The following is a 12252-nucleotide window of genomic DNA, read 5'->3' on the forward strand; positions in this document are numbered from 1 at the left end:
TGTGTATATATTAACACATCTACCTTCAACAGCTAATTATAATTTACATACTACTCTAAGCAGCTAAAGCCAATATGTGCTCTCCATTTTTATTCACTGTCATTTCTTTGCTCCTATCTACTCCATTTTCATCTTCAACCCTTCTTAGAATAACCAAAGGCTCTTCCCTCTCTGTGGAAAAACCAAGCAACGTTTTAATTTCAGCGAACCGCATTTTTTCCTCGGGGTTTTATCCGGTGGGCAATAACGCATATTGCTTTGCAATATGGTACTATCAATCGTTGAATGATGGGAGTTACACGATGATTTGGATGGCCAATCGAGACCGACCAGTTAACGGAAAACGCTCAAAGCTCTCCCTGCTAAAAACTGGTAATATTATCTTAACAGATGCTGATTTTCTAGTCGTTTGGGCCACCGAAACCACTTGGGCTTCTTCCGTGCAGTTGGAACTATGTGACACTGGTAATCTTGTTCTCCATACTTTGGCGGGTAAAATTCTTTGGCAAAGCTTTGATTCACCAACAGATACTCTTCTTCCTCAACAACTGCTCACCAAAAAGACGATACTCGTTTCATCAAGAAGCCGGAGCAATTACTCTTCCGGTTCCTACAAGCTCTATTTCGATGATGATAATGTACTCCGTCTTCTATTTGATGGTCTTGAAACCTCCAGTGTCTATTGGCCTGATCCGTGGTTGATACCATGGGAAGCTGGAAGGTCCACCTACAATAACAGTAGAACTGCAATACTCGATTCCTCTGGCCATTTCAAGTCATCTGATGATTTGAAGTTCTCGGCTGCAGATTTGGGCATAGGGCCTAAGAGAAGATTGACTGTTGATGTTGATGGCAATTTCAGATTGTATAGTCTAAATGAGAAGTTGAGAGCTTGGGTTGTTTCTTGGCAAGCCAAGGACAACCCATGCACCATTCATGGCATTTGTGGACCCAACAGTCTCTGCACTTACCATCCTAAAGGTGGTAGGAGATGCAATTGCATACAGGGTTACAAGATGAAAAATCACAAAGATTGGTCTTATGGTTGTGAATCAGATTTCGCTCTATCTTGCAACAATGATGAGGCTGCTTTCATCAAACATCCTCACGTTGAGTTCTATGGCTACGACATTGAGTACTTCCCAAATCAAACATTAGAGGGGTGTGAAGAGAAGTGTTTGAAGCATTGCAATTGCAAAGGTTTTCAATTCAAATATGACACAATTAATGGTTACTCTCTTTGTTACCCCAAGGCTCTGTTGCTCAATGGGTATCGCTCCTTGGAATTTAAAGATCCCATTTACATAAAATTGCCCAAATCTAATCTCTCCTCCTATGATAAGCCCCATCAAGAATTCCGGTTAGATTGCTTGCACCAAGTTACAGCACTCCTTGATAGAGCTTACAAGAAGCAGCAAGAAAATGGCACGGTGAAGTTCATGCTTTGGTTCGCCTGTGGATGTGGAGGAGTTGAGATCATCGGTTTCTTGTTCGTACTGCTGTATGTCTTGTATAGAAACCGTCAAGGCTCTCGTGCAACTGAGAAAGGTTACCTTCAAGTAGCAACCGGATTCAGAAAATTCACATATGCTGAGCTTAAGAAGGCGACGTGTAATTTCAGCATAGAGATTGGGAGAGGAGGCAGTGGTGTTGTATATAAAGGTATTTTGTCTGACAATAAAGTTGCAGCAATCAAGCGTCTCACGGAAGCTAATCAGGGCGAAGAGGAATTTCTAGCCGAAGTAAGCACCATCGGGAGGCTTAATCACATGAACCTGACAGAGACATGGGGTTATTGTGTGGAGGGAAAACACAGACTTTTGGTGTATGAGTACATGGAGCAAGGTTCTTTAGCAGAAAACATAACTTCCAACACACTTGATTTGAAGAAGAGGTTCGAAATCGCGTTGGGTACAGCAAAAGGCCTAGCTTATTTACATGAAGAATGCTTGGAGTGGGTTTTACACTGTGATGTAAAGCCTCAGAACATACTCTTGGACTCCAATTACCAACCAAAAGTGGCGGATTTTGGGCTGTCAAAACTCTTCAACAGAGGTGGGATTGGTAATTCTAGCTTCTCTAGGATGAGAGGAACTAGAGGTTACATGGCTCCGGAATGGGTTTTTAATCTTCCCATCACATCCAAAGTTGATGTCTATAGCTATGGTGTTGTCATGTTGGAGATGATAACCGGAAGAAGCCCAACGGGTGCTGTCCACACCAAGGATGATAATGGGGGGATGGAGCATAGAAGGTTGGTGACATGGGTGAGAGAGAAGATGCGTGAAACTACTACAGGAAATGGATCATGGATTGAAGAAATCATAGACACTGCCATGGATGGTGAATATGACAAAAATAAGATGGAGCTTCTGGTTAGAGTGGCTTTGCAATGTGCTGAGGAAGATAAAGATGCAAGGCCCACCATGAGTAAGGTAGTTGAAATGCTTTTGGGTCATGAAAATGATGGCTTTTAAAAGTCCTTGTATCATATATTCATATCATATATTCCATATGAAAGTTTGAAATTTGAGTATCATAGTAATGACTTTTGCGTCATCGATAGTGATGGACTTCTACAAGAATCGGTAAGTGTCAGTATGTATTTGGGTCATTAATGTAATGCTACCATTATGTCTTAATTATTTGTAATTCAGTCTGCTATAACTTTTTGCAACAATATCTATCGTTAGTGCATTTGTGTTTACAGATTTTACTTTTCCTCCTTTAATATATATATATACATACATTAACCAAAAAAAAAAAATATATATTTTTGATGAACTCGGGTAGGCACAAGCCCGCAGACACTTCAACAATTTGATTAATTTTTTAGGATTCGGAAGAGCATCTCTCCACTCGAATTGGATAAGTTGCTGCAAGGGCCGTGGAGGTTAGACACAAAGAACACTAAGTAGAAACTCAAAACCTACACATTGGACTTGCAAAACACTAAAGTCTAGCAAGCATATGGAGTGGATTTCCTCCTTAAATTTGTTATTATATCATATATATATATATAAATATATATATAAATATATATATATATATATACACACACACACACTATCCTAAAAGTCTAAGGAATTTCTTAACAATTTTTTTTTTTTTGTTTTTCACATAAAAAGTTCATAAATCTATAATAATTCATACCACACATGAACATTAATTCCAAAAAAAATAGCACGTCCCACATATAAATAGCAATTTATTTTAGTTAATCATTATTTATATACTATTCTAAAAGTGTAAGGAACTTCTTAACAACTTTGATTTTTTTTTTCACATAAAAAAAGTTCATTAATCTATAATAATTCATACCACACATGAACATTAATTTCATAAAAAATAGCACATCCCACATATAAGTATATACATGCATATTTAATTAGTGAAAAACTTTTCCTGTTCCTTAAATAGAAAACTGATAATATGTTTAAACTTTTATTTATCTTTTTTAAATAGCAATTTATTTTAGTTAATCATTATTTTATTATTTTAGGTGTAAGGAATTTCTCAACACTTTTGATTTTTTTTTTTTTTTTTTTTTTTCATATAGAGAAAGTTCATTAATCTATAATAATTCATACCGCACATAAACATTAATTAAAAAAAAAAAATAGCATGCACGTATGAACATTAATTCTAAAAAATATAGCACGTCCCACATATAAATATATACATGCATATTTAATTAGTGAAAAACTTTTCCTCTTCCTTAAATAGAAAACTGATAATGTGTTTAAACTTTTATTTATTTCTTTTAAATAGCAATTTATTTTAGTTAATCATTATTTTATTATTTTAGGTGTATGGAATTCTTAACACTTTGATTTTTTTTTTTTTTTCACACAAAAAAAGTTCATTAATCTATAATTCATACCACACATAAATATTCCAAAAAAAAAATAGCACGTCCCACATATAAATATATACATGCATATTTAATTAGTGAAAAACTTTTCCTTTTCCTTAAATAGAAAACTGATAATGTGTTTAAACTTTTATTTATCTTTTTTAAATAGCAATTTATTTTAGTTAATCATTATTTTATTATTCTAGTTGTAAGGAATTTCTTAATACTTTGATTTTTTTTTTTTTTCACATAAAAAAATTTCATTAATCTATTATACTTCATACTGCACATGCACATTAATTCCAAAAAAAAAAATAGCACGTCCCACATATAAATAGAGACATGCATATTTAATTAGTGAAAAACTTTTCATCTTCCTAAAAGAGAAAACTGATAATGTGTTTAAACTTTTATTTATCTATTTTAAATAGCAATTTATTTTAGTTAATCATTGTTTTATTATTTTAGGATTTTATTTTATTATTATTATTATTTTTGTTAAAATGCATTTATAGTAAGATTATAACATATATAGAATGATAAAAATAAAAAATTTGATAGAAAAAAAAAGAAAAGAGAAAGAAAATATATATAACAAAAAGAAAGCAAGTAAATTTGGCACACAATAGTATTTATACTTATTGAAACTCATTTATCTCCCATAAAAGACCCACGCCTTGTAATGTTTCTGATTTTTGCCATTTTTCATTTTTTGGGATTTTCTTGATTTTTCGGGATTATTTTCGTTTGTCTTGTTTTGAATGCTGGTCACTGAGGGGTGTGCCGGATGGGTCCTGAGAGTTAGTTAGGGCATTTCCTTGAGTTCAGGACTCTTGGAAATGCATTAATTGCCATTTCGGTATTTTTTTATTTTTCGGACCTGGAGGTCCATGTGAGACTTGCTACCGAGATTGTTGTGTACGGGGTTGTGTTTTGGGTCCATTGTATTCCATACATATTTATTTGATGCTTGTGTACATGATTATATGTTTAATTGTGTGGTGGTATTATGTTTGTTGTATATATATATATATATATATGTAAGTTTATGGTTTTGAGGGTTTTATGTATGTTATTGAAAATGCATGTTACTTGGAATTGTTTGATGAAACATGCTAAACTGAATTTTTGCTTGAGTTGTATGTGTATAAATGCTGAAATTTTTGGTTGTCAAGGCATGAAATATAACCACTATGTTGAATGTGTTGAATTTGTTATATGAAAGCATGATACGCCTATTTTTAGAATTTTTATAAAGCCATGTTATATTGTTGTGATTAATTTCAATTGATGAAAATTTGTATATTGTCATGGTTGTATACGGCACGAGGCATTCATGAATTTCATTGGAAAGGAAAAGGGAAAAAAAAATTGTTTTAAAAACAAATGGAATTGATCTTGGGGAAAATGTTTTGAAAACGGTTGGAACCGTGAAATAGAGATGTTTCGGAAAAATGGGGTGCGACATTTGGCATGTCATTACATTACATTGGCATGCATTATATTCATGTGGTTGGATGGTTTGAATTGAAATTGTAGTTATTGTTGTTGTTGCTATATTTTTCTCCCTATGGCATAATCCCGTTTACTTTTATACTATTCTTTGTGTGAATTCATGGGGTCATTAAGAGATGTGTCTTAGACACCTCCTACTAAGTCATTGTGCTCACTCCATTACTTTAATATTTTTCAGGCCATGGGAAGGAGGTGGCGGATAATGATCCACCACAGGTGTAGAGGGTACTAGAAGCTTATTTTGTCATTTTCGGCATTTAGATTCCATCTTTTTGTAACGGCATAATGTATTACAATTGCAAAGCATAGCCTTATATTGTAATCATGATCTCTTGATAGTATTTTGATGTAAATTGATCTAATTATAATGGTCATGGATGCATGTATTAATTTTGTTATATATTTGGACATGAACGGGATGATGATGAACTATTTTGAGGATAATGTTGATGTTGTTGGTTTTAGATTAATGTTTATTATTTGCATTGTGCGTTCGAACATGGTAGATTAGTTTTAAGGCCCTAAGTGAGACCACTGCATTTCATATGCATTATAGTAGGTTAGGAGCAGGACTCTTTTCTGCAGAGGTCATGTTATTCAACTGAATTTTAGTACCTGTTGACCAGTATCTCTTTGGGTTGTTACAAATTTGGTATCAAAGCTTTAGATTCGGAAACCTAAGGATGACAGGTAGGGTTGACCCAGGTTGAGTTAGAGTTGGGATTGACAGTATTGTATGCTTATGTGGTTATTATTTATCTAGTTAAAAAGCATGACTTGTTATTACGTGTTTACATGTGAATCAATTATGAGACTTATAAAATAGTGATTAAATTTAAGCATGATAAATGATTAAGTTGTTGTTTGATGAATGTGAAAGCATGCCTATTTGGTAGATGCTTACGTGAAATTTTTTGTATGTTTAATGAAATGGTTAAATTTGTTTAAAGCATGTTTAATTGCTATACGCATATATGTTTAAATGCTAATTTGTGTACTTCATGGCCATGATTATTAAGTGTTTACGTGTTTATTGTTTATTAAGTCATTGCTTATTGGATGTAAGAGCATGTTTAACTATTAAATGGTATAAGTAAGTGCAATTAGTCGTATGATTAACAGAATGATTGATTTTCCAAAGCATGCTCAATTGACTACATGTTTAATTGTTATGTGTTTACCATTTATAAAAACATATTTTATATGATGTAATAATGTTCATTTGAGCATGATAGATATGATCCTGTTTTGGGACGTAGTTGCACGCTTAGGTTTACATTGTGGTCGTTCATCCATTAGGGAGTGGATGTATGCATGATTAGTTCATTTCATTGTTGACGGGTTTGAGTGTTCGTAGCAATGCTGTGTGTTGGGTTACGAAGGGTTCTGACCCACGTGTGTGAAGAGCTTGATTGTTCCCATGTCTTTAAATATTTTAGTTCTTATCGAACGGATAGTGTGAGCACTATAGCTCGTGGATCGAGCTATTTCATGTATCCTTGTTTTGATCGTATAGTTCTTCAATCGTCTGAATGATGTAGAAGAAGATTTGCTTTGTCTGATCGATGTTAGTACAACTATATGATCACGATCAGGATTCGAACTCCGCAACTCTAACCTAACTAGGTGAATATGTGTATATTCTAGGAAGACAACAGAAAAAATCAACTTTGATTTTTTGAGAGGGATAAACTTCCTAAGGCTTCGTATGATATATGAATAAGGACTCAAAGTCATGAATAAACCAATGTATCTGACATGGTTTATGTAGAGTATAGAATGACCTAATCCCTCTGAAAATAAAGAAAATTCGTGCAAAGGATTTGGTACAATTCTAGACCAATTGGGAAACAATTCAGAAAAAGGAAACTGAAGTTGGATAGGAAACAAGACATCTTGAACCGGTATAAGGAAGCTGAACCAGTTCAAGTTTGGCAGTGACTCAAACTTGAGCATCTTGAACCGGTTCAAGGAAGCTGAACCGGTTCAAAGTTGGCAGACCTGAATACTTGAATTCTTCCAGCCTTGTTTCATTTTACAGTAATTTCAGACCAAAATGGTAAGTGTAGAATGTCCAACCTTGTTTAGATTCCTTCCTAAAGTTATGTTCTTACTCTTTTTTTCATAAACTCTTTAAGTATGGTAAGATTGAACTCCTTCACAGTTCTGTAGTCCCTATCGAAGTTAATGACTTGTAGAACAAGTAATGTAAATTACAACTCACTTGGACTTGTTATATCTACAATAATTGCCAAAAGTAATTAATATCTCACAGCCATCAACATCAATAGTCAATCTTCTCTTAGGCCTGATGAGCACTGAAAAGTACGTATTTAAACCCCTTAAGCTTAGGTATTCTAGTACCTTTATCTATCTTACTTTACCGTTTTAGATTGATTTCGTATTATTTCTATTTTCAGGCACTTATCCCGAAAATAAACTAACTCAGCCAAATAAGAGCTTAATTGAAACAATTCTGGGATTAATCAAAGAAAGGAGCAAAGTGGAGAAAGAAGGAAGCAAATGAAGCCAAAGGTGGCAAGTAGCAAGGTTCAATCGATCCAAGTTCAAGGTTCGATCGATCGAACAATGATCGATCTCAGCACTTCAAGATAAATCCAAACCTTGACCCAAAAGTATAAAGTTCCAAAAGTTCGATCGATCCAACACCATCCTTCGATCAATCGAACACTTTTGTCCTTATTCAAATGATTGATCCTATCCACAGCTGTACCACCCACTAACCACTTTTGTCATTTTCCCATAAATATCTCCCATAAATATATCGAATTTGTCTTTTTCCAAAAAACTCAGCCAGTTGGATTGATCCAGCCTAAGTTCGATCGATCTCACTTACTTTCGATCGATCCAAGTTCAAGGTTCGATCGATCGAACTTCCTCCAGTGCGAAATAGTTAAAATTCCATCTCATTGAAAGTTGTCATTTATCCAATCATTAGGGAATATTGTGTGCACGACTCCAGCTCATTTTGGGTGTCATTTTTACCTACCTATATAAGGATAAGGATTGTTTTTTCAAGAGAGAGCCAATTTAGTATTCATATAATCTCTTGGAGAGGAATTTGGGAGGAAGAAGAGGCTAGAGACACCATTGGAGACTCTTCATCAACAAGGAGCAGATTTTAACCATGGAAGTAGCCCTTGAGGGTTGAAGTATCATCACCATGAGTGGCTAGACATCCTCTTGGGGCTAAAGTTAGCTCAAAGCATGCTTTCTATATCTTAATCTTTTATATTATTGAGGGATTAGTGTTGTAATTAATGTTTTGACACTTTGATATATATATAGATCTTGTTTATTCAATGATTTATGTGGTTTAATGCTTCCAATTGGTCATTTCATTCTATCCATATGTCTATGTATGCTAGAATAGATGTTCATGTGCTTATCTCTAAATTTTGTGTTATTGATGCATGTCTATGTGTATTGATGCTATAGATTTAGAGATTGTCAAAACATTGTGCTTAAAAGAATGCTTTTGTGATTCTCTTGATGGCTAATGCTTATCTCTTGATGGATTGTGCCTCTCCCCTAGTTTATTTTCATACTAGTAGTGTAGATGTAGTGTAGTTGTAGTGTAGTGTTAAATGGGAGGACAATCTATGCTTGTTGTTTGATGATCTAAGCTTTTGAATGCAATTAGCATATGTCTCTATCCTTGTGTTGTATTTGGATTGTGAGCTTAATGAAATGATTAATGACTTATTTTGATTTATTGTGCCTTTCACATGTTGTTTAGACAATATATGCTTCATAGCTTAGATATATTGTGCCTTTCACATGATGTTTAGACAATACATGCTTAACTAGTCATCCTTGCTTGTTGAATCAACCAAATACACACACACACCAATATTGCAACCCACTATTTGCCCTCATTAATCACTTGTCAATGATGTAGAAATGCATTGCTTGGTGGTAATCTTTAAACCCCAAGATCTCTCTCTCTCTCTCTTACTTACTCTTAATTGCACTCTTTTGCTATTACTTAGTTTAATTTAGATGCCCTTTAATCAACCAACCAACCAATTGTTTGATCACTAGACCTATTAGCCCTAATTGTGATTCCACGACATTGCTCGATCCTTACTGTCCCTTGGGACGATCCCTACTCACTCTTGCTACGTTAGTAGCAGCGTTGGTAGTGGTTTTTATAAATTCAAATTTAACCCAAAAGACTTTTCTTGAATCGCACATTCACTACATTAATTTGGCGTATAAGGAACGGCCCTCGTCAAGGCCCTATGCCCATATCTGCAGCCGAGAACTTAAAATTATCAGATGACTTAAAATGGCCAGAGGGATCGAGTACTGCAATTCTACTATTGTTGTACATAGACCTTCCAATTTCCCATGGTTGCAACTACGGGGTAGGCCAATACATGCTGGAGACTTTAAGACCATCAAATTGGAGGTGGAGCACATTGTCACCATCGAAATAGAGCTTGTAGAAACCGGAATAGTAATTGTTTTAGCTTCTTGATGAAATAAGCATTGTGTTCTTGGTGAATTAAAGCTTTGCCAAAGAATTTTATCCTCCAAAGTATGAAGCACAAGATTACTACTATCATAAAGTTCCAGCTACACGAAAGAAGTCGTCGTGGTGTCGGTGGCCCAAACAATAAGACGATAAGCATCTGTCGGGATAATATTACTAGTTTTTAGCAAAGAGAGCTTTGAGTGTCTTCCGTTAATTGGTCGGTCTCGATTGGCCATCCAAACCACTGTGTGTTTTCCATCATTCAATGACTGCTTGTACCATATTGCAAAGCAATATGTGTTGTTGCCCACCGGATAAAATCCAGAGAAGAACACCCCGTTTGGTGAAATTAGAACCTTATTTGGTTTCTCCACAAATAGGGTTGAGTCTTTGGTTATTGAAAGAAGGGTTGAAGAAGAAAACGGTGAAGTTAGGAGTAGAGAAATGACAATGAATAAAAATGGAGCACACATAATGGCTTTAGCTGCTTAGAGTTGTATGTAAGTTATGATTAACTATTGAAGGCGGATGCGTTAATATATATAATAGATATGGACAATACTCACATGGACGTGGAAGAGTTTACACTATTCATTAACATGCCTTGTACCTTATTAGACATATATGTTCTATTGACCAAGTCCCTTTTTTTTTTTTTTTGAGGAAGTAAATTAGGGTCATTCTATTAAATTTTATCATTTCCTTCATTTTATAAATATTGGTGGTAGTGCGTAAGTTTACCATTTGATGAAGAATAACATAGCAGTAGTAATGTTGATGAAAATTACATAGTCACCATTTTAATGGGTGTATGTTCATTTAAGTCTTAAAAGAGTTTGCTATGGAGTTCTTTGACAAAACCCTTCAAAAATATAATAATGTCTGAATTTATGCAATATTGAAAGAATCTCTTACTCTATTGAAATTATTATAATTAGGGTTGTATAAAAAATTGATTGAATCGATAAATTGAGTTGGACCTATAGGTTTGGTTCAGTTTTTTCATGATTAAATTTTATTCTGGTTCTAAAAATATAGAACCGTTATAAACGGTTTGGTTACGGATTGAGTTTTTACAAAACCGAACCGAACCGAACCGTTTCATAATTCTATATATATTTATATATTTTATTTTATATAAATAATAGAATAATAAGATTAGTCTTTTAACAACTCAACTATATATCATAATTAATATATAATAAAATAATACTTATAATAGAAAATTATATTATATATGTTTACTCCATTATTTTTGCCCAATGGAAAGATGACAAATGGTGAGTTTAAACAAGCTTACCACACTAAATTAGTATTCTAATTATCCAAAAGAGGAAGGTGTGGCATGGAATTATTGATATGGTCTACCAATAGAGAAGAGGTACATGGCGAGTTCCAACGGACTTGTCACGCCAGATCGTAACTCCGACAAGATTTCTTTTGGAATATTAAAACTACGTAGTTTCATTGGAAGCAAAGAATGATTAGTCAAGATAAATTCCACCACGTAGAATTGTTAATTAAAGAAAGTGACGAGTCCTATTAGGACTTACCAACCTTGAATATAATGTCTTAAAAGTACAGGTAGGTGGCATAGAATCATTATCATAAGTGTAACCTCATATGAATATTCAAGTCAAGGCCAACCAACCAATGGTTTATTAACACGTAGCAAGTTATACTGAACTTGCTACAATAGATCAATTCTTTTAAGAGTTGATTTTATACCAATTAAGTGGATATTTTCCATTTAATTACGAAATCAAGGTTGACTAAGCAAGACGTGGGGTTGGATTTTCTCCTAAAATCTAGGGGGTTCTCAACAACTTCTTCTAACTAAATCAAGCAACGAGGAAGTGGGGTGTTGTTTCCAGAAATATAAAATATATTTCTAAATATATATATATATATATATATATATATATATATATATATATATATACAACCCACGATGGATAAAGGAGTGTTTGTTTCCAGAAATGAAGCCACGACGCTATAAACTCTGAATCTGGAAGGAAAGTTTAAAGAAATGAGGTTACAGGAATTGAGGACGCCAATCCATGATGAGGAAAATGCTGAAATTTAGGAGTTCATGGCATCGTGGAGTCTAAAGCCATAAAGGGAGTTTGGTTAAGAGAAGTTACCAAAGTCAAGGAAGTGTGGGTTGCAAAGGAAAAGGAGCATGGACGATGATTTATATCATGGATGTATATATATTCATACATATATATATGTGTTATATTAGATACAAACCCACGATGAGAAGAAGCTGCAAAAATTTTGGAGGACACGATGCCATGAAAGGAAGAAAGTCCAACTAGAAGAGATTACCTAAAGCCAAGGGAATGTGGATGCATATATAATTTCTATATACATGGAT

At 34.1% G+C, this 12252-nt stretch overlaps 1 protein-coding gene across 1 annotated transcript; it reads left to right on the top strand.

Annotated features, from left to right (window-relative positions):
* On the top strand, window positions 1–2680 carry LOC132273966 (putative receptor protein kinase ZmPK1). The gene has a single exon (XM_059775095.1). The coding sequence runs from the start codon at window positions 75–77 to the stop codon at window positions 2475–2477; it is 2403 nt and encodes an 800-aa protein (XP_059631078.1). The 5' UTR covers window positions 1–74; the 3' UTR covers window positions 2478–2680.
* Window positions 2681–12252: the final 9572 nt, after the last annotated feature.

This window comes from Cornus florida, unplaced genomic scaffold (genome assembly GCF_030987335.1).
Source record: "Cornus florida cultivar Cherokee Brave unplaced genomic scaffold, ASM3098733v1 CherokeeBrave_3.0.0_Hap2_Chr09, whole genome shotgun sequence".
NCBI lineage: Eukaryota > Viridiplantae > Streptophyta > Magnoliopsida > Cornales > Cornaceae > Cornus > Cornus florida.

What these genes read in the sequence shown, in the direction of transcription:
- LOC132273966 (XM_059775095.1), top strand. Translation starts at nt 75, where the DNA reads ATGTGCTCTCCATTTTTATTCACTGTCATTTCTTTGCTCCTATCTACT.